This window comes from Myotis lucifugus, unplaced genomic scaffold (genome assembly GCF_000147115.1).
Source record: "Myotis lucifugus unplaced genomic scaffold, Myoluc2.0 scaffold_1643, whole genome shotgun sequence".
Lineage (NCBI taxonomy): Eukaryota > Metazoa > Chordata > Mammalia > Chiroptera > Vespertilionidae > Myotis > Myotis lucifugus.
This window is the reverse complement of record NW_005872691.1, coordinates 20,549-43,674: the sequence shown is the minus strand read 5'-3', so window position 1 is coordinate 43,674 and position 23,126 is coordinate 20,549. Positions and strand designations below refer to the sequence as shown.

Sequence of the window (23,126 nt, the reverse complement as noted above, 5' to 3'; positions counted from 1 at the left end):
GCGCCCTCAGAGAGGGCCTGTTATTCTGTCCTTGCTGCTTATCCCCTCCTTAGAATCTCCATCCTCAAATCAGTGCCTCTAGCATTGCCTCCCCTTCATGGCAGTTTTGAAGCCACAGACTGAGAACAGTCGGATTATTGAGTCAGAGGCAGGCAAAACCGAGCCTGTAGGAGGTGACTCTTCTAACAACATCTACCTTTTAGTCACTTTCAATCTTTGCTTTTGATATATTTTTCTTCATCTGTATTTTACTGTTTCTAATTGAAATCTTTATTCTGCAGCCACAATACCAAAACGACCACCTGGCTGGACCCTCGCCTCTGTAAGAAAGCCAAAGCCCCCGAGGACTGTGAAGACGGAGGTAGATTCCGAAAGACAAACTTCAAAAAAATTCCAAATAAATATTTTAATAAGTTCGGTACATTCTCAGCCCCAGGGTAGCCTCATCATGCCTGTCGAGCCTTCAAAAATATATTTAATTTAGTATCACGAGGATGGATAGTATCTCTGGCTAATCCCTCGCCATTTCGAGCAGCGTTAGGAACCCAATGACAGACAGTCTTTAATAAACCCCACCCCACAAACGGTCTTTACTGCCCAGTAGTAAAATTATTCCTCTAAGAATCATCAGGTAATTATTATTATTGGATAGTAATTCTGCCTTGTATATTATAGACTGTATTTAGTGGCAGAGTCTCACAAGTAAGTAAGTATAGAATTTACCCGAACCAAAATGGTTTGCTATGCCTTCCTGAATATAGACTGCAGAAGAATAAAATTTGTTTTGAAGAAATCGATGAGCTGATTCTAAAATATTTATGTCAAGACAAAGGCTCTATTCCATTGTGTATATGTGCATCTTCTTTAATCATCTAGCAAAGGGCACTTGGGTTGTTTCCATGTCTTGGCCCTGGTGAATAATGCTGCAGTGAACATAGGGGCACCTATATCTTTTCAAATCAATATTTTCAAAGTTTCCAAGTAGCTACTCAGAAGAGGGGTTGCTGGGTCACATGGTCACTCTAGTCTTAATTTTTTGAGGCAGCTCCATACTGTCTTCCATAGTGGTCTAATCAGTTTACATGCCCACCAGCAGTGAATAAGGGTTCCTTTTTCTCCACAACCTCATCGACACCTGTTATTACGTTAAGAAATAATTTTTAAAATCATTTTTATAACATACCCCCTTTGTGTCGAAGGTTTTCAGCAGTAAGTTTTTGATGGTGAAATCAGCCCTCTGTAGGTAAACTGACCTGTGTGACCCTATAGACTTGGACTGTTTAACGATTGTGAATGTGGTATTAGTCTTCTCAGCCATGTCTCTCTCGCTGCTCTCCCCCTGTTTCCTGCCCACTAATTGTTTCAGTTCAATTCTCTGCTGCTTCCTGTTTTCCCTGTCGAGTGTATTTCCGTAGCTTTAACTATCGATTCCCTGTAGTTGGGTCCCTTATCTACATCTCCAGTATTGTCCTCGGCTCTAAATGCTATTTCTGTATTTCCTATTGACTTTCTTTTTTATTGTCCGACTAGCACTTCAAATAACTGTATTTCAAACTAAACATTTTTCTCCCGAAGTCACCCACCCCTCCTTCTGTCATCGACACCATCCGCATAGTCACCTGCGCCCACATCCTTGCAGCCGTATCTGCTTCCTCTTCTCTTGCTCTGTTCCCTGTATACAGTTCCCAGTCCCTATGGCTCTTTCCTTTTCTATCTACATTTTGCCAGTATATTGGTATGAAAATTTTCCAGCAGACAGACCCATTGCTAGGACTGTACAGTGAACGCATATGTGTCCACCACTGAGGTGTTACAACGAACACTTTGCTGTATTTGCTTTTCCACATAGCTGTCTGCCCATCTTTCCTCTTTCTCTCCATGCCTTTTCTTTTACATCTGTCTCTCCATTCCTCTGATCACCATACACTTGCATTATCCTTAGATTTACCTTCTTCAGTTACTTCTCCAATACATCCCTAATGCCAGTGGCCACCAAAGTGTCGGTGTTCAAACTACCTTTTGGTGTACAGGGAAAAAAGTGTTAGAACTTATTTTCCATAATGTTTCTTTTAGGAAAAAAGTAAATTAAGCTTCTCTACTACTTTAGAGACAGATTGGCAATCCTACACGTGATTCTATGTGATTATCACAGACCCACCCAGCGTGCCTTACTCTCGTCAGGGGCACCGTGGACTTTTGCAGTTAACTGACTGTGTCCGTTCCGTGAATTTAAAGACCATGTTGCACGGTTTTTAATCCAGACCAAATTGAAAGGTGACTTTAAAATTTTTCTGCAAAAGATAGTACCAATTGAAGATCATACGAATACATAAGCCCAAGCGAACAGTAAGAACACGGCAGAGCTGATGAGTTTTATGTCACCTTTTCACTTTTTTAAACCAGGCAGTATGGGATCGGGTCGGGCACTGTCCATGGTTTCCGGCATCGCTGGGGGTCTTGGAGCCACTCAGACTCAAACTGTTTGCTCTTGGAAAGGGAGCCCTCAGCTCTCCGTCTCCCAGAAATGTCAGTTCACTCACTGGCAAGTCCTCTCCTGTCGGTTTTGAATCTGGCGTTTCACTCCGTTCTTTTTTCTTTCCTTTTCTTACAGAACTTCCTTACGGCTGGGAAAAGATAGAGGACCCTCAGTATGGGACATACTATGTCGAGTAAGTCTGTTCCCTCCGTTCATATTCTCCCAACTGTGCTTCCTCCGCGATTATGCAGCCTTAGGGCATCCGCAGTGTAGACTCCATGCCCCTCGTCAGCTCGCAGGGTTTTCCGGGAGGGGAGGCGGGGGGAGGGCCTGAGCCTCACTCACCCATGCTGGGCTTCCTGGAGTTGGCTCTGGAGGGAATCGGGAGGGAATCGAGAGGGAAGGAGTTGGCTCTGGAGGGAATCGAGAGGAAAGCTGCCGGATGATGAGTAGTTATGGGCGCTACTACAGCCTCCACCGAGAGAGGTGGACAGCGGGCTGTGGGTGAGGGCGCGGGCGCGGGACAGGTGAACGCTGAGGCCTTTCTAGCACGGACGCTGTAGGGTCCGAGAACAGTGGGGAACTGTAAGGGCAGCATGTTCCATGTGACCCAGAACGCTGAAGTGTCTGATTAAAAGTGTTCTCTTGTAAGGAATGAACCAAGGAAAATGTAGTAAGGGATTTTTTTTTTGGGGGGGGGGGTGAGTGGGGGAGATGAATGGAAGTTGCTCCTTACACAGCTGTTTTGGTTAAATTTAAACACATATGTTGGCGGGCATTCCAAGCCCCTGCCTTTGTTAGCCTGAGAAATTAAGATGGCATCAACATCTAATTTTTCTCTCCGTTCTCCCTTTATCCAATTGTTGTTATGACCATTGGGGCTGCTTTCCTTCCAAATGCTCTCGATACAATTCTGACCTCAGGCGTCTAGTGCCAGGCAAACAGCTGCATGAGAAATGTTACTGTTTCCCGGGAAACGGGAAGCCTGAACCTGCTGCCTAGGCAGTGAAGGCGAAATGACATTACCTGGCAAAAGCAGCAAACCTGAGACCCTTCTAGCTCTATGACGGCTTATTAATTTTTTATTACTTGTTGGCAAAAACAAATGCCACTTCCTGGTATTTGTCCTGAAAGTAAGTACCTCTGACTCCGGTTGTACTAGTAACTCTAGTGTTTATTCCAGTGTGTGTGTGTGTGGATTGTCCTCAAGTCACCGGTCAGGGAGGTTTGTGGAAATCCTTAAAAATGTAACTTGTACCCAAAGGAAGTGACTAGCTTGATGCTTAGGTCTCTAACTTCTCAACGTCAGTATTTTGGCTCCTTTGCAAGGCTGTGCTAATTGTATGTCCCTTGTGCGATTTAATGTCTTGCTGCTACTGTGATGTGAAAAGTATACAGCGGCTCTTTGGTTATGTTTTTCTAAAGCATATGTAGTGAAAATAAAGAAACAATTATTTTTTAAGTGCAGGGCGTATTTGAAGGCCAACCAGAAAGGTCTCGTGAGATTTTCCCCCTGGTAGCTTAGTCTGTTGGGATTGGTGGGCACAGCCGGAGGTTTCTGAGATAATGGTCCTCATGCTCTTATCGTCCATCCCAAACGCATTCGAACACATGGTCGGGAGGTGAAAGCCCTTTGCCTGTTAGAAACCCTTGGGCCTGAGGGTGCGGGCGTCATTAAGGCTGTAATGTTGAAGCAACTTCAGAGCAGACCCTGGAGCGACCCGCCCCGGTGGCCGAGGAGGTCTGGGTCAGAGCAGCACGACAGGATTGGCTGTGGTTGTTCCCAGAAGTGGCTCGTTTCACAGGAGGGTGATTGATTGGATGAAGGCAGAGCAGGCTGTGCTCGAGAGGCACGTCCCGTGGAGCCCGCGGAGCTGTGGAATGTGGCTGGGTTCCCAGAGGAGTGAGGTTGGAATCTGGACCGCAGGCCTCGCAGTGATCCGCGGCGAGTTTGCTGATGGAGATAAAAAGCTGTTACTTGAATGGCTACTCTCTGGCTCTCTCCGTTTGTCAAACCAGATGGCACGGAGATCGCTCTTGGCAGGAGCCTCGCCGTAGTAGCACCAACTGCGGTGGCAGTGTTTCTGTGTCGGTATTCAGTTCATTGTACGAGATTCGGAAACGGATTAATCTATTTCTGAAAATGAAATTGTTCCAAAAATGTGACGGCAGGCCTTCCCAAAGAATGCCTGTATGTATTAGGAATGATGTTTTCTTATTGTTTTGCATCAAATGCTTCAGTGCACTTCGGCGACAAAGTCCAAATAGACGTCTGCTCTAATATCTCAGGTTCTTCCTAAAAGAACAATGGTTTTGTTTGCTGAGTTTTAAAAATCCACCTAGCATACACAGACCTTTAGTGCAGATGAGATTCCAAATTACATGTAATATATCTGATCATGCTTCTTTGCTACCCTTGTTTAATTTTTCTGATAATCTTCCATCTCCTCTCTTACTTCACAGCTAGTTCTGTGGAAAACAAAATCTGTTCCATTTAGCAATAGTGTGGATTACATAGTAACTGAATGGAAAGGAGAGTGTTTTTACTTTTTTGTTTTGTTTTTGGGCGGCATTGATCTAGGTACCTACGGTGACAGGTGCAGTTACTCCCTTCACGACAATCTTAGATTCTTCTGTCAGAGAATTTTTAGGGTCCTCATTTGCATACTTCCGGTCTCTTCTCCCACTCATTGCAAAGAGGACAAATACAAATGACTACTTTTATGTTCTAATGCCTGAGCTGAAAGTCATTCTAGCCCTAGATGGCATTGGGGTGAGCCAAGGTCCTTTCTAAACAGGTTTATTCTTTTTTTTTTTTTAAGGGTCAGTTTCTGGTTGTTTTATTTTTTCAAGAATACGAAAATGTCAGTATTTAATAAATAAGTATAAAAACAGTACCTCGCCTAACACCAGGCGTCTTCATTTTCTCAGAGGGTTGCAGGTAGCTCAGCTGATAAGGCGCCCCTCGTGGTAAGAGGCAGAAACATGCTTGAGTTTTAGTGACATCAGAACCCAAAGAGTGTCTGTCACGCAGAACTTGCCTCCGTTAGAGCTCCGAGACGAAGTAGCGCATCTTGTCTCGGCGTTAACACTGCACTCGACACAGAGACACAGAGGCCTAGCCGCTCCCCCGCCTCCACCTTTCATGTCCACACGTGGCCAAGTAATCATCCAAGTGCGTGACTCTTTTTGTGCAGATTCTGTAAACCTCAGCCCCTCTAAAGGCAATCATAATGTGAAATGCTGTTGACGTGATGTTTAATTGTTGGTGTTCACTAACGCCACTTTTTTAAGAACGGGTTTCACTGGATGATGCGTATCATTTGGCTGAAATAGATCTGTGCTTCGGAAGTGCTCGAATGTCATTCCCGTCGCTTCTGTGTTAGACCCGTTGGTGATCCTAAGCACCTGGGGCAGTGGTTGCATTTTACCACGACCGGGTAACCAGTGCCCTGTCCCTCGGTGATGCTTCCCGACTCCTGTTGGCTGACCGCTCACCCTGTTCGTCTCCCTCCGCTCTGCTTTTCGCTGTCGACTTGTACGCTTTCCAGGAGTCCACTGTGAATGTCCCCAATTCAGCAAGGCCAGTTAAACTTGCGTGGTATTTACATAATCCATTTAATCATTTTATAATGATGAAAGCATTTGAGCGTGGAAGAGTTGTTCTGTGCTGTCATTTGGTAAAAGCAAACCTCTTTCTTAGTTGCTGCTAAGCCGATGCAGGTGAGGCCGTGGAAACGTCGGTAGATTTCTAGAAGGCTCTGTACTTGGATTTCTTCAGAAGTGTCTTTACAGCTGCTTCAGTTTAGAGAAACGTAAAACCCTCCTGCTATTAAAAAATTAATCCATTACCAGACAGCTCTGATTGCATCGGTATGAGGGCTTCTCCTGCGGTTTGAAGCTGCTGTTGGCTATTTGGGGTGCGCTGATGAAGCTGAGTGCCTGCCTCCACAGCTTGGACTGCTAGGCACCTTCTCCAACTTTTCTTTGTTACAAAAGCCCTCCCGCTGTGGCCTGTCAGCTCCTGTGTGTCCCATGCCTGAAGGGACCCATTTGTCCCTGGTGACAGAATGGTCTGATAGTCTGTTTTACAATAATGTAACTCACCCTAACCGGTTCGGCTCAGTGGATAGAGCGTCGGCCTGCAGACTGAAGGGTCCCGGGTTCGATTCTGGTCAAGGGCATGTATCTTGGTTTCGGGTACATCCCCAGTAGGGGGTGTGCAGGAGGCAGCTGATCGATGTTTCTCTCTCATCGATGTTTCTAACTCTCTATCCCTCTCCCTTCCTCTCTGTAAAAAAAAAAAATCAATAAAATATATTAAAAATAAAAGAAAATAATGTAACTCTTCCATCTTAAACTGAAATGCCTGTTTTCTTTTCTCCATTTACAGCCACCTTAACCAGAAAACCCAGTTTGAGAACCCAGTGGAGGAAGCCAAGAGGAAAAAGCAGTCAGGACAGGCTGATACGGGGCCTTCCAAACCAGGTAGAGGTCTTTCCTGACCGTGACGTTCATATACCGAACGCATGGAAAGCGACTGAGCCTTTCGTAGTTGGGGCTCTCACATTCAACAGAGAACGTCTAATTTTTGTTGCTGTAAAAACAGGACTAATCGTAATAAAGCAGCAGAGGTTTTGAGGCCACTGAGAGTTTCTCATGCTGCTTACACAGAAAGTGTGAAATTGTTGGGAGCCGGGACTGAAGCCTTTGCTATGGGTTTGAGGCTCTGATGTGAAGATCGAATTGTTTCATAAAGTTTAAGGCCAGGGCAGTGTCAGATCTCTCATTCATTGTGTCTCCCAAGCTAATTGCTTAGGTCTGATACCAGAACCCATTCAGGATCCCTCATTAACTGATATGAACAAATACTAAAGAAAGTCACCATATTACCTGCCTCTCAAATGGGAAGGTGTTAATAATACTAGGGTCATGTGGGGAACATTTTTAAACAGTAGATCCTGAGAATTTGGGGAGCCTCGCCCATGCGTATTTTGAAAACGCTGCCCAGAAATGTCTCACATTCTATTCACCCCTCCCCATCTCCTCCCTTCCTCCCTCTGTCATTAGTAGCCCTACTAACGGCCTTTGTGGTCATACTGTGAGGTTGAGTAGCTCCCCACCTCCGTTGCCCATGAGAGAAACATTCTTTCTTACAGCTGCTCCTAGTCCCTCCCTTAAGTTTCCATTTGATTTAGCCAAATACTTTTTGGTTTAACCAATATTTTTGAGCACCTACCATATGCCCAGTGCTTTGCTAGGCGTATGGTATTCAACACCGATTGGGGGCGGGGAAGGGAGGGGAGCGATTAGGGATAAGACGGGTCTTGCCCTCAGGAGCTCACAGCAGTGCGTACCAAGTGGAGCGGACGCAGAGTGCGCGTCCCTGACTTTCAGGAGTTTAATACTAAGCTGTCCCTCCCATTTTGACTCCAGATAAGGGAATCTTTGGGGTGAGAGGAAATAAGTACAAACGAGGAGGAAAAGCAGGTGCTTTTACCTTTCAAATAACATGGAAGAACCTTAGAAAAGAGGAATGACACTCGCTGAGTTTTATTTTTCAGTGATTCAGTTTATGAATTTAAATTCTAACTGTTAGAGTCCCTCTAATTTTTTTCTTTCTCTGTGGTTCGTTATATTTAAATTATATAGACGACCTTGAATATTGCCTTCAAGGGCCCTGTTCATTGTAGGGATTTCTGTTCTCAAACCCATTTCTCATTTTTGCACAGACACAGAAAAGTCCCACTTCACGCGGGATCCGTCCCAGCTTAAAGGCATCCTGGTCCGGGCATCATTGAAAAAAAGCACAATGGGCTTCGGTTTTACCATCATCGGTGGAGACAGGCCGGATGAGTTCCTGCAGGTGAAGAATGTGCTGAAAGACGGCCCTGCCGCTCAGGACGGGAAAATTGCACCAGGTGAGCAATTTAATAAACAACTAAGTGTATGTGTCCTGGATATTATACACCATCGCCATTAGCCTCTGCGGCAGCGCCCCAGGCTCAGGCATTTTTAAATTTCTGTAGCAAAAATGTACGAGTAAGCCCTGGTTCAGTTGGTTGGGCATCGTCCCATGCACAGAAAGGTTGCTAGTTCTATTCCCCATCAGGGCACGTGCCCGAGTAGTAGGCTCTATCCAAGGTAGGCGGTGTGCAGGAGACAACCCCAATGTTTGCTCTCACATTGATGTTTCTCTCTCTCTCTTTCCCACTGCCTTTCCCTCCCTCTAAAAATAAAAAAAAATAATAATAAAACTAAATATTTTTAAAATGTATGAATAAGTAGATAATTCTATAAAAACATCAATATTATTATATATAATTTTATATAGAGAGAAAGAACTAAATAATACAACTGAAGACTTCTGTGTTAAAATAGTTTATCCTTTAAGTGCATACTAGTTTTACTTTTTTTAAATGTTTATTTTATTGATTTGAAAGAGAGAGAGAGAGAAACATCAATCTGTTGTTCCAACCATTAATGCATTCAGTGGTTGATTCTTGTATGTGCCCTGACAGGGATCTACCCGCAACCTAAGGACAGCACTCTAACCAGCGGAGCGACCTGGCCCAGCCAAAGTGCATACTAGCTTTGAGGGAGGGCCATCTTTGCAAATAACTGGAAACTTGAGGAAATGCATTAATTTTTGAATAGTTTGTATAATTTTGAAATAACCCTTTGGCTGGACCAAGCTAAAGATTTATGAACCATCTCAGAAATCTTGATTGTTTGGTTTTCTTCGATTATGTGGGGTATTTTTGGAGCTACCTAACATTGACCTATAACCTGTTTTGAAAAATGATCCATGGTGATGTTTATAGTGACGCCGCACAAATGGTTACGTTCCGAGTTTTCTCCCAGCTCGTCTTGTTTGCTTGTTTGCTTGGTCTCACTGGTCGGGAATAAAGCTGAGCAGCTCTGTGAAAAATGATAGACAGGGATATTGCCATTGCTACAGAGCTGCATGAATTTGTGTTCAGTAGCTTTTCTAACTTCATTTCTAGAAAGTTTTCTGTGGCTGACAGTGTCCGTGGCAGAGGGGATTCAGGACTAGTTACAGACTATGAGGGAGGCTCAAACACATTTTTCCAGAAGGGTTTAGTATCCCACTGAGTTTGCTTCCCATACGGTTGACTAGACTTTTCTAATCCTCTGTTAGTTCACACACCATGTAGGCCGCACCTGGACAGCTCCCGCCGCCGCCATAGTACTTTTCATGGTGGATGTTGGCTTATTTCCCATTAGGATATGGGATCTCTCAAATTATTCCTTCCCATTTAGGTGATAGAGACTCAAAACATGAAACTTAAAATAATCAAAAGTTGTATTTGTAAAGAAAATTATTTTTAGCTCTCCTCTATTACTTTATAAAATAAACTCTAGAGATTAAAATTAATATAAGGGGTTTTTTTTAGTTCTCAGTTTTGACTTTTTGAACATTTTGTCCATGAAGTGGACATTGTATATGCTGTTGGGATTTCATAATATTCAGATTTGTCTACATTTATCTAACTTGCACAGCAATATAATACTTCCATGAAAATTCTGGGATTTTAACTAGGGAAGGAAAAGTCAAAACTTTGTTTCTAATTAGTCTAATTTCTGTATCTTCTTAGATTATGGGCAAATTTCCACAGACTAATGTTTTTTAATACCGTTCATGTCGATTTTTTTTTTAAATATGTTTTCATTGATTTCAGAGAGAGGAAGGGGGGGGCGGAGAATGAATATCATTGATTGGCTGCCTCCTGCACGCCCCTGACCTGGGATGGAGCCCACAATCCATGCAGGAGCCTGACCAGGAGTCAACCTTTCTGTGCCTGGGAAACACCCAACCAACTGAGCCACACTGGCCAAGGCTGGCCATAACCTTTTAAATACTAGTCATATTCAAAAAAATAAAAGCAGAAAACGGGATAAGACAACAGAGCACACGTTTTAAAACTTAAGACTGCATTAAAAACACACAGCTGATGAATGTCAAGTGGCAGTGGTCGTAATAATGCAAAATCGGGGATGCAAAACCAACTTTTCAGGATTAATTTAGCTGACTTTTCAGTGTTTTAATATGTTCTCTGCTTCTGTTGACTGTTTTTGTGGCTTGCTTCTCCTTGTGAAATCAGAATGACAGCAAATTGAAACTCTAGAAAAATAAAAATGCTAAAATACATTCATAACAACATTAGTCTAATCTTTCGCCCTACATTATGAATTTTAATGACATCTTAATGGCTTCTTAAAAGTCGAGAAACAAGGCAGTGTTTAAAGATGACCTGTTGGTACAAGTAGTCAGTGGAGTACTTGCTCTCCCCGTCTGTGTACCGAACACCCACTACAACGCACCGAGCCTCTGTGGCCACGTGGGTGGGACTCGGAGGACATGCTAACAACGACAGTATGAATTTGCAGTTATTCTCAGCATGCTTCCCTTGAGTGTGAGGTCATAAGCCTTTGCTGCAAAGATAATGAAGATTTATGCATTTCTCTCCCCCAACAATAAAAACGAACTTACTTGGTGGTTGCAGTATTTCTAACACGATTGTCTTCTACCAGGCGATGTTATTGTCGACATCAATGGCAGCTGTGTCCTGGGTCACACCCACGCAGATGTGGTCCAGATGTTCCAGCTGGTGCCCGTCAGTCAGTACGTCAACCTCACCTTGTGTCGCGGGTACCCGCTCCCGGACGACAACGAAGACCCTGCCGTGGACATGGTCGCTGCTACTCCCGTCATCAACGGACAGTCACTGACCAAGGGCGAGAACACTCAGGATTTTAAGTCGGGGGCGATGGCTCTGGACCAGAATGGGAAACCGGGACAGGTCCTGGCCGGTGACCGTCTCAACGGGCCGTCGGACGCGAGCGAGCAGCGAGCGTCCATGGCCTCCTCGGCCAGCTCCCAACCCGAACTCGTGACTGTCCCTCTGATCAAGGGCCCTAAGGGCTTTGGGTTTGCGATTGCTGACAGCCCCACCGGACAGAAGGTGAAGATGATCCTGGACAGTCAGTGGTGCCCGGGCCTCCAGAAGGGGGACGTCATTAAGGAAATCTACCACCAGAACGTGCAGAACTTGACGCACCTCCAAGTGGTCGAGGTGCTGAAGCAGTTCCCAGTGGGCGCGGACGTGCCCCTGCTCATCCTGCGAGGAGGTGAGTGAAGCGCAGCCGGCGACGGTCGCTGCTCGCACATGCTCATCTGTTGCTTGTCCTTCCTGCAGCGCAGAAGGTCTTCTCCCAGCAGACTCAGCTGGGCCTTCGTGGGCATGTTCCGGAAGGTTCTGTCTGACTGCTTCCGTAAGCAGTACCCTTTGCAGCAGATTCTTTAGTTATTAATGGTTTCCCTCCTATCCATGCTGGATTCCCTTCCCTCTCTATTCGTTTAAAACTGATTTATGGCTTTTTTTTTTTTTTTTAAATATATTTTATTGATTTTTTACAGAGAGGAAGGGAGAGAGATAGTTAGAAACATCGATGAGAGAGAAACATCGATCAGCTGCCTCCTGCACATCTCCCACTGGGGATGTGCCCGCAACCCAGGTACATGCCCTTGACCGGAATCGAACCTGGGACCTTTCAGTCTGCAGGCCGACGCTCTATCCACTGAGCCAAACCGGTTTTGGCTGATTTATGGCTTTAATGAGAGGAGAGACCCAGCCGTGCAGTCGCGTTGTGCTACTTCACGTGAAGTAGATCCTCTTCCTTTCGTTTTCTCTGTGAATGACAACGGGAGAAATTGACTCTCTCCACCCCTGGTGCTCGGCCGGACCTCTGTGACGTGCAGGGATGCTGGAGCGGCCGGCTCGCGGGGACCGAGCGGAGGGTCAGACAGTGTGCTCATCTGTTCCGTAGGAACAGTCACGATAGCTTGCTTCCACCTTAAGCTTTAGTCTCTATCCTTAAAGGTTCATTAAACCCCACAGTGCTCACGTGAGAGAAATAAAGTTTTCATTTTCCGAGGTCCTCAGCCGACAGGAACTGCTCCGGGCGATTATACATCCCGTTCCCATGTTAACGGGCTCCCTTAAATCCACACCGGAGCGTGGCTGGTGCTCGGAAGAATAAAATCTGGCCTCCACTCTTCTCTCTCTCTGGCTTTTAGTTTTCATTTTTGAGGCACATGAGAAGTGTCACTGCATTGGGGCGTTTCCCCCCCTTATTCTCATTTCTTGAACGAATTTGTTCCTTCTCCGGGTGGTGAGGCAGAAGGTGCTGAGGGTGCGGGGAGAGCCTCTCTGCTGGGGCTGGAGGGTCCCCGGTCTCGGCGGACGTAGCAGACCAGCGTTGGGCGCAGTCGGGACGCCACTTTCCTGCCTTGCTCCCCGCTGGCCGTGCGGTGTAGGGAAGTTGTGCTACCCTCTCTGAACTTGGTTACCTCGTCTGTAAAACGGTCGTAGCATTTATGCCTCAGGATTGTCACAGAGATGAAATGAGGTCATCTGTGTGCCATGCCTGGCACGTAGGAGGTGCCAGACAGAACCGCCCAGCCCACACATGTCGCAGCCAGATCACCCTGCACGTTAACTGCATTTGTGACCTGGACATGCTTCCTGTTTTTAAAACTCGGCTTGTGTGTTTGTTTGTTTTTAAGGTCCTCCTTCACCCACGAAAACTGCCAAAATGGTGAGTACACAGGGGCCCTCGAACGCCCCTTCCCAGCACACAGCCCACTCCCCCCCCTGCAAGGACCGCCCCCTGGGGGTGCCTGCGGGACGGGAGAAGTCGGGGTCACCCTGCCCCGGCTGTGTCAGACACTCGGGGAAGCGGGGGAGTCAGAAGAAGGCCCGCAGAGGAGAGTGGTGCTCTCGGGGTTCAGTGTGTGTGTGGAGGGACACGAGAGGCCCGGACAGCAGTGCCTGCCCCCCAGCAGTGCAGCGTGGGCACTGTGCCTGCTCCGGGCCCTGCTCTGCCCGGAGAGGAGCTCACGGAGGGCCGTGGACACTCCCCTCCTCTCCCTGTGCCCAGAGGGAAGACGTGGCTGCCTCGCCCAGTCTCCTGGGGCTGTAAACGCCACATGCAGGTGACCTCGCGTGGAGGACTGAGCCAGACTCTAGGGAATTGTGGTCCCCTGTGCTCAGGCCGCTTGTTGTCAAAGGGACAGGCTGTCAGCCTGAAACAGCGTTTCCCCGGCATCCCCCTGGGTCGCCGAGGAGCCGCCTGAAGGACCCGTGTAGGGAACGAGACCTAAAACGTGAGGCACCAAATAATGCTGCAGACACCGTGTCAGGCGCACCGCTCACTTGCAGCACGAGTGTAGCCGCGATGGTGTGGGTGTGGGCGCACAGACACTTCGCTGTGAATCTGCATTCGTTTTCGTTCGCTGGCGTTGGAGTCTGTCCTCTCACGAGGGAGAGGTGGTCGTGCTGAACCGTAAACCAGGGGCTGTTAAAGGACAGACCATCGGAGGTGAAAGGGATGGATCTTCCCTCACCCACCTGTGGGGTCCTCGGCAAAGCTGCTGTTCTGCAGATCAAAAGGAAAGGAACTCTGCCCTTTTATAGAGACTCTACCACTCAGGCCCGGTGTGCTCAGAATTCGTTTTTTCCTGTTCAGTTAAAATTGCACTGTCGTTCCTGCGTTCCTCTGGTTCCTGCAGGAATCATTGGTCACCCCTGTGCTTCTGTCTCTGCTTCATAATGGATGCTGGTGCAGCATGGTGACCCTAACGCTTCAGAACTGAGGGAGGTCTCCGGTGACCCCACTGCTCGGACAGAATCCCAGGGCGTCTGGGTCGGGGGTGGGGGGGGCTGTCCTCACCTCCCCCCGCCTGGTCCGGGTCAGCGAAGGGTCCCTCACCTTGCAGGGCAGGCCCCGCATTGCCCCCTGACAGACGGCGCCCCTGCAGCCCGCCAGGGTGGATTATTTCGTCTCCCACCCCCTCCTCACAGTAATTCAGGACAAGCTGTTCTCAGAACCATACTTATTTCTTAGGCTGCTCATGGGGCTTCATTTTTAGGATGCTATTAAAGAGCTTGTTTCACTTGGCTATTATTTAGCGCAAGTTCCGTCTGAATGGGGGAGTGTGGAACTGTCCTCCTCCAGTTCCCCCTCTGCCGGGCTGGCAGGGGCGCGTCTCTGCTTCCGACGCTTGAATCGGCCTCGGAGGTTCCCACAGAGCCGTCTTCCCCGCCGGAGTTAGTTAGCACTTCCTGTCCAGTCATGTAGAAAGAATATCATCCTCAACATCGTCCCTGGGCACTGGGTCCAGTGAGTGGGGAGGGGAGTTTCTCGAGAATTTTCTGTCTCCCTCCTGCTTCCCTCGGATGCGCTGCTAGTGCTGCCTCCGGTCTCCCTTCCTCTCCAGGCAGCGTGTGTCTGGGTGCAGGGCAGGGCAGGAGGGCTCAGCCAGGGCTACCGAAGGCCTCGCTGTTGACATCCCTGCGAGCCTTTTCTAATGGTAGTGAACTGTGTCGACCGGCCCCTCGACAACCACCATCAGTTGACATACCCGGTTTAGACAACCGTTTTATGAGCTCATCAACCATCTGGCTGCTTAGAATACTAAGTAAAGCCCCTCTCCATTTCAGAAAACGGATAAAAAGGAACATTCGGGAAGCTTGGAGGCCGTGAATGAGCCCATGCCGCAGCCTCTGCCTTTCCCACCCAGCATCGTCCGGTCCGGGTCCCCCAAGCTGGACCCCTCGGAGGTCTACCTGAAGTCCAAGACTTTATATGAAGATAAACGTAAGTAGTTGTGGGATGTCTCAGGAGAGCATGCGACAAAATCAATGTGAAATTTTTAAAAAAAAACTGGGACCTACCATCTCTCAAAACCATGTTGAAAAGTCATTTCTTCATTCCATCCTAATATGACTCTGGGCTTCTTCCATTTGCATTCAACATGCATTCATTCATTCATTCATTTTCTTTTCTTTTTCAAAACCACATAGTAAGTGCCTACTATCTACCCAACATCAAAGTAATGGGAATACAGAGATAAATAAATAGGTTACGTAGGCCCTGCACCCGAAAAGATGGCGCCGCTCTGAGCGCTGGAGTCGGTCAGAGGCATGAGGGGAGCCGGCGATGGTTTGACTGTAGGGATGATGCTACTGGGCTGTGTCTTAGAAAGACGTAGCGGCAGGGGTGTGGGGGGTGATGACGCAGAGGGTGTGCCATCTGAGGAGGAACCCAGGAGCATGCCCTGCGGAGTCCCGCTGAGAGATGAGGGGGAGAGCGTAAGGCAGGAATTCAGGTCCGCCCTCGTTTACTTACTAACGCTAACCTCTTCCGAAGGAAAATTGCAGATTGAAGTAGGTTTGCTTTTTCAATGTATTTGTTTTTAGGAAAAAGGTCTAAATCTACCTTGGAAGAGATGTACGTAGATGGAAATGTTATATATAATTAATTTCATACTTCACCAATTGTAGATGTTCATGGTGATTGTCCCAGGCCATATTCAAGGAAGAGGAAAACCAGGCGAAGCAGTCATTTAAATTAGTGTAACTATGGAGAATCCCTTTCTTCAGATCCCACTCATGGCCTGACCCAGTCTTAGACTTGGTAGAAACTATTCAGCCCCTTTGGGCCTCACCCACACAATAGATGAGTTGGGCTCATGAGGCCTCTTATCTCTAAAGTTCTAGGATTCTGATAGCAAGTATTTCTCAGAAGAGATCGCGTCTAAGGAACATTGTCAGGAATGACTCTATACGGTAGCTCACTTTTAAAAGCTCTACTCCCTGACATGTCTCTCTTTTCCCTTCCTAGCAAATGCTTCCTACTTACAAGTAACATTCATGCTTTCGCAGAGATAAAGTTTTAGTCATGCAGTCGCTGTTCCTGACTTACTATTCAGATGATTACCCGCTGTGGGGGTAAGAGCCAGACCATGGAAACCAAGCTGAGTTTAAACCTCAGCTCTGCCATTTCCCTCCGTGTGACGCTGGGCCCTCAGTTTTCCCAGCTAGAAAATGGGGCCAGTGATGGTGTTAACCGTTACGTACTTTTAAAATAATATCATTTGCAAAATTAGGCTAAGTCAGCAGTTCATGTGGAATGCTTTTCTGGAACCAAAGCATTAGGTTAGGAGCAGAACTTAGACATTTTACGGACTCCCTTTTTCCAGGATTTGCCCAAGTGTTAATTTAGGTAATTTACACTATCAAATATCAAACTTAAGTTAGGTAACTTTGAATTTAATATTGTAATGCTGACTTGAAGGCATGAGGAGTTAATGGCAGTGTTAGCACTGAGCATAAATCTTTTTTTATATATATTTTTTAATTGATTTCAGAGAGGAAGGGAGAGGGAGAGAGAGATAGAAACATCAACGATGAGAATCATGGACCGGCTGCCTCCTGCACGCCCCACACTGGGGATGGAGCCCGTAACCCGGGCATGTGCCCTGACTGGGAATCAAACCGTGACCTCCTAGTTCATAGGTCACTGCTCAACCCTGAGCCACACCGGCCAGGCATAAGGGTAAATCTTGATACAAAGTTTTGTTTGGAACTCAAAGCAAAGACTTACAATTGAATTACTATTTTTTTGTGGTGTTTTACTCTTGGGTAAATTTTTGCATCTCAGAACATTCTAAGGATGTAGTTTATTGAACTCTGTAACACTCTCCTACTAAATACTGAACTTAATTTCATTTTACTCCTTTTAACATAAACCACAGTATTTATTTATGTATTTAATATCTTCTGGTTTTCCTTAGCGCCAAACACCAAAGACTTGGATGTTTTTCTCCGGAAACAGGAATCGGGGTTCGGCTTCCGGGTGCTGGGAGGAGATGGCCCTGACCAAGCTGTGAGTGTGAATCCTGGGGACGCGGCTGCTCCTGGGACAGCTGTTAAGTGGCAGTTTGGTAGAAGAGGGTGTTTTTGTCGTTTTCGGTTTTGTTTGTTGTTGTTTTTTTAAAGATTTTGTTTTCTCTGTCAGTTTCGTTAACATGAGAAGAATTGCATTTCTATTAAGTGTCGTAGTCCCTCCTTAATTTGGTGCAGCTAAAGCTGGAGGTGAAAACTGGATATGTCGGCTGTCAGTTAGACAGGAATTAATTTCTCTGTGTGCCTAGGGCTTATTTAAAACCCTTTCCTTCCTTTTGCCTTCATTAAAGAGATCTTAAGGCATTTTCCTTTTTGAAGAAACCTGTAATTCAAAATCCTATTTACCACGGTCACTCTATCTTCCGAATGTTCCGCCAACAGTTGGCACGAGCCATGAATATTATGTCACCTCATCCGTATTACTCGCCTTATTATTAATGGGTTGACATTTTTATGCTCAGAAATTTGCCATTTCATTTGTTACCTATGAAACCAGAAAGATATAAAATAATTAATGTTTCTGTCCAGAAAGCATGAGGGTTATGTTTTGCAAAGCATTTAAAATCTAGAATTTTATGAATACACGATTCTCGTGTAAAATTAAAGAACAAATGTGGTGGATATCATTTTTAAGTTCTGCCCTTAGTTTGAATGACAAAGAAGTAATGTGCTTCTTTAGAATTTAAAAATGTATTGAAGTGGGTTTTTTGTCTAATATCAAGAAAGACTGAATTATGATGATGCTTGGAAGTTAGGTGAGTAACAATAATCTTTCAAATGACAGGCTTTCTTCTGTTTCTGAATAGAACACTTGATTGCTGTCGTATAAATGTGTCCTAGTGAGTCCTATCAATTACAGTTAATACAGTTTCCCCTATGTAGGCCAGGCATAGGAACCTTCATTATTTCTGATGATACTGTTCTGTTTGAGCCTGGCTGGTGTGGCTCAATGGTTGAGCATCGTACAAATGAACCAAGAGGTACCGGTTAGATTCCTGGTCAGGGCACATGCTGGGGCTGCTGACTTGATCCCCACTAGGGGGCGTGCAGGAGGCAGCTAATCAATGTTTCTCTCTCATCATTGATGTTTCTCTCTCTCTTCCTTCCTCTCGCTCTAAAATCAACAAAAATATATCTTTTTAAAAAGAGAGTTTTGTTGGATTGCTTCCTGTTTTGTTGGCACTCATAGTGTTGACATTTTAAAAATTTTTCTCAAACAACTTGGAAGAAACCTTTCTCTTCAGTGTCAGGTTTTGGCAGCTCTGAAGTTAGCCCCAGCACTGGGGCCTGCCTAATTATAGGACTTTCGCTGCAGCCAGCACCATGACCTAGACACGCTCACCTGGAAGCTGCTGTACCTTAGCCACTCTGTCCCCTAAAAATAGTCACTGCTTTGAGATTTAGGAACCAGAAATGCTTCTGTTTGATGTACTGAACTTGGACTGATAGCGGTAAGCGGCGGCAGCGGCGTGAGAATTATCCGGCTGCTGTGAACAGCGTGTGAAAGATTTTCCTGATGGCGACAGACTTTTGTCTACTCTTGTGGCTGCCCCACAGAATTGGGCTTTTGAGTTTCATGGTTTGGTTTTGTTGCAGTGATGGTGGTGATGGTGGCACTTTTTCAAGTTATTGCGCAACTCGGGGTTTTCTGTCTTCTTCGTGCCCCACCCTGAGGGCCCAGAAGGGGTGGTGTGGGTACTTACAGGGCCGCTGTGGGGAATGGCCACTGTCTGCGACAGCGATGGCGAACCTATGACACGCGTGTCAGAGGTGACACGCAAACTCATTTTTTTGGTTGATTTTTCTTTGTTAAATGGCATTTACATATATAAAATAAATATCAAAAATATAAGTCTTTGTTTTACCCTGGTTGCAAATATCAAAAAATTTCTATATGTGACACGGCACCAGAGTTAAGTTAGAGTTTTTCAAAATGCTGACACGCCGAGCTCAAAAGGTTCGCCATCACTGGTCTACGATGTCGCCTTTCTAAATAGGACCGGCCCAGAGCTGAGCTGCCGTAACCTGCCGGTTTGCACAGCGCTGGGTCGGGAAGCCTTAACCAGCAGTTAAGGGTCTCGGCCGGCTGTCTTGTCAGATCTACATCGGGGCCATCATCCCCCTGGGCGCCGCCGAGAAGGACGGCCGGCTGCGTGCGGCCGACGAGCTGATGTGCATCGACGGGATCCCCGTGAAGGGCAAGTCCCACAAGCAGGTCTTGGACCTCATGACCACGGCTGCTCGCAACGGCCACGTGCTCCTAACCGTCAGGAGGAAGATCTTCTACGGAGGTGCTCGCACCCGCTGCTCCGATGAGTTAAAAAGAACAGAGACTCGGCCCCCTTCCCCGGGGGGAGGGGGGTTTGCGGGTTCTTTTACATAATCTGTGGAATAGTGTGTGAGACAGCCCATTGGGCGGGACCCAGGGCCTCATTGTGGAAGGTCATGGAAGGTCAAAAGGATTCAGAAACAATAATCACACTGTCAAAAAAGAAAAAGGTGGGGGTCCATAATAAAATTAGATTAATATATTGATGATTTTACCAGGTTAAACCTGCTTTCTGAAAACAAATACAAAGTTACCTAGTCGTACTGAGGCGTCCCACTCGCTGAGTATCAAAAGATTTTGGATCCTGATGAAATCCTACATATTCAGAGGACAGAATGCCCCTACTTGAGAAGTTTTGGTATAATGTAATTTAATATTTATTGAGAGCTTACTGTGTCCCAGGCCTATGGATTCTGTCGTTTAACCTTTACAACGCTGTGATGTAAATACTGTCATGATCTGGTTTTACAGTTATTCCCAGAAAGGTTGGGAGACACAGAACTGGCGGGGACTGAAGTGGGTGTTTAATTACAGAGCCCGCCGTCTAGACTGTGCACTCAGATACGAATCTCTCTCACATTTTTCTCATCAACAGCTTTGTGAATGTTAGATAGGAATTTTGAGAGGTGAATTCTTGCCACTTACAGTCTTAGAAGGACAGCCCTGTAGCGCGGACGGTGAGCCCCCCGGAGGTGGGGGCACGGACCCCTTCAGTGAGGGGCGCCCGCCCGGCACAGCGAGGACGTCCAGTGTCTGCTGACGCGATGGTCTTTGCATTACCTTTTTTTTCTTTATTGATTAAGGTCTTTGCATTACTCTGAAAGAGCGAGGCACTGTTTTTGATGGCAGCATCCTAAGCAAAGCCCACGGCGCTTCGGGAAGATGGGGCGTTTAGGGGTGCACACAGATGCCAGTGCATGTCGCCTCCGTGTGGTCCTGGGCTCGGAACAGAACCACACGCAGGGGAACGGCCTGGCCACCCGCCACTGGCTCACTCCGGGGCGGCATCGGAGGCAGCGTCAGGCCCACTTGGTATCACTGGAGGCATTTAGCTAATTCATCCTGACCGTGAATTATGCCCCAAAATCCTTCATTTTTTTCATTAATGATTGGACGTTGGTGGCACTTGGTTGAGATTCAAAAGCAGTCCTAGGATCGTGTCGATTTTGAGCCAAAACAGACAATGTACTTGTGTAGTCATCGATGGTGGTGTGTTGTGGTTGTTAACGGTGGCTTGTATCAATGTATGGCACAACATTTGCCAATTTAAAAAAATCAGTTAGGACTAACTTCTCTTCTTTCTCCAAGGATAAGATCCTTGGAGAGAAAGGGGGAGGTTAACTGGCCATTTGCTGGGGACGCCGTGGGCCAACTCTGCCCAGAGAGGTTGCTGTTCTGTGGGCAGCTCACCACGTGCCTGCGAACTGCTCCTGGCTCCCTCGCCCGGTGTCATCACCAGGAAACTGCGGCCTAAACGCCGCCGCTGTGTGGGAGCGCGGTCCCACCTGTGATGGGCGGCGCCCTGTCCTGGTGCGGCCGCTGCCCAGGCGTCACGAATCTCAGCCCGGCTCTCGGGGCCATTGAAAGTTGATCTTAAAGGGAAGCTTACTGTGCCATTTCTCATCATTGGCACTTGTTAAAATTACTGGTCAAGGGTAAAACCTTTCTGGAATTCTAACAGTTTCAAGAACTGTTTTCCTATCAAATTTGACGGAAACTTTGGAAACCCCCTTGGCAGTGAGTCCCATGGTGTATTTCTCCAGGTGTTGACATTAAGGGTGTTTCAGTCCGCGGACAGCTGCCGCCCGCATCTGCCCTCAGATCATGCCCAGAGCTTGGCGGGCAGCTTTTCTATTCTGTTACTAGAAACTAATTTTTTTGTGGCAAGCTTAAGCACAAAAACGCTTTCGTGCTCAAAAAAATTATGACGTTATTGATCATGTTTATTGTAGAGAAACAGCCTGAGGATGACAGCGCCCAAGCCTTCCTCTCGACACAGAACGGGTCTCCGCGCCTGAACCGAGCGGACGCCGCGGCCAGGCCCACACCTCCGGAGGCCTATGAGGTCGTCTTGCAGCGGAAGGAGAATGAAGGGTTCGGCTTCGTCATCCTCACCTCCAAAACCAAGCCGCCCCCAGGAGGTGAGGGCCGCTGGGCCTGCTGTCGCGACCTCTGGGTCCAGCTTCCTGAGTCTCCCACTGGGGTTCACGAAACTGACCAGGAGTGAGGCTCAGGTGGCTTAGAGACGTCACTCTTTAAGAACGATGAATATTTTCTTGGTTTTCCAATGAGGCGACCTGGCCCAAACCTCCTAGTTTATGTGTCATCTCAGACTCCAGGAACGAAGGGTTCGTGGCTCAGTTCGCATCAGGATGCTATGGCAGTATGTGGGGGACGGGACCTGACTCCTAGTCAGAGGACAGAGCTGAGTGTTTTAATATGGGGGCACAGGTGGCTTTTTTAATTAGGAGAAATCGTGTATGCAGCAGTGAATGCCATGCTAGAAGCAGTTGAGAGGAAGCAAAACAGATTAACAGAAAACCCTTGACCCAAATATGTCTCCAATTGTCCCTTTGTGTTATTTAACAGTAATTGCCATATTTTACCTCTAAAGCGACCTTCTTGTGTGTGCGTCATTGAAAGGCAAACATTTTGTCAGAACCTTTGGAAATTAATCTAGATATCCTGAACTGGCGTAACGGAATATGCTCATCTGTGAGGGATGAATGTATTCACTCCCTCACCAGAGAGGAATTACTTCCAGTATGTTCGGGGCTGTTATGATTCACCAAATAGAAAATGTGTCTCATCTTAGTGTTTCTAAGAAATAATTATCTCTAAATGTAATTAGAAAATCCAGATGAATAAGAGAACCGGCAAATGATTCTTTATGTATCATGTTTGTCTGGTAACGTTGTTTTTCTAAGTCAGGTGATAAGCATCTCTGACCACATGACAGATGCCACTTGCCTCTGCCTGTGGGTTGATTTCTTGGGTCGTGAGATCCTTTCAGACGAGATGGTCACTAAAATCTTAGTGACAAAAGCCAACACTTTTGGGAGCCCAACGAATTTGCAGAAATCTCGCTAAAACGAATGCCCGCGTGTGAAGGAGGAAGCCGGTGACATGATGAGTTATGGCTCTAGTGTCAGGCCACTGCTCACTGCTACTACTTTCCCTTTTCCATAAGCAGTTGCTATGGTAACACTTGGAACTGTCTCTGGTGCTGTGAGGATGATTATGTGGCCTGATTCAAAAACTGAAAGAAAGCAGCTTTTAGGTGCCTTTTATGTTATGTCGTTGGAAATCAGGATTTCCAAAAACAACCATTTCAGATCATCGTATTCTAAACCTCAGAGCGTACAATAACCCAGCCTTCCAGATTAACCAAGACAATGAAAGATTATTACTCAGTATGATGGATGCTACGCACTTTTTATATCGAAGCTATTCCTTTTCTCGGACTATAAAAATCAGGGGGGAGTCCACCTTCACCATAAAACTGAACAATATGGAGGAATTCAGTAAAATCAGTTGCATTACTTAA

The 23,126-nt window shown here is 46.6% G+C and overlaps 1 protein-coding gene across 1 annotated transcript in view; it reads left to right on the top strand.

The window, feature by feature from the left end:
• Nucleotides 1–281: 281 nt before the first annotated feature.
• LOC102420756 (membrane-associated guanylate kinase, WW and PDZ domain-containing protein 3-like) overlaps nucleotides 282–23,126 on the top strand; it is a gene marked incomplete at its 5' end in the record, with an annotated part of 37,217 nt that continues 14,372 nt past the window's right edge. Inside the window, 10 exons of the mRNA XM_006107997.3 lie at nucleotides 282–361; nucleotides 2,612–2,669; nucleotides 6,870–6,964; nucleotides 8,209–8,397; nucleotides 11,033–11,629; nucleotides 13,068–13,099; nucleotides 15,004–15,160; nucleotides 17,139–17,230; nucleotides 19,349–19,541; nucleotides 21,532–21,720. Of these exons, the coding sequence (XP_006108059.3) occupies nucleotides 282–361; nucleotides 2,612–2,669; nucleotides 6,870–6,964; nucleotides 8,209–8,397; nucleotides 11,033–11,629; nucleotides 13,068–13,099; nucleotides 15,004–15,160; nucleotides 17,139–17,230; nucleotides 19,349–19,541; nucleotides 21,532–21,720 (1,682 nt within the window). The remainder of the gene's footprint in view (nucleotides 362–2,611; nucleotides 2,670–6,869; nucleotides 6,965–8,208; nucleotides 8,398–11,032; nucleotides 11,630–13,067; nucleotides 13,100–15,003; nucleotides 15,161–17,138; nucleotides 17,231–19,348; nucleotides 19,542–21,531; nucleotides 21,721–23,126) is intronic.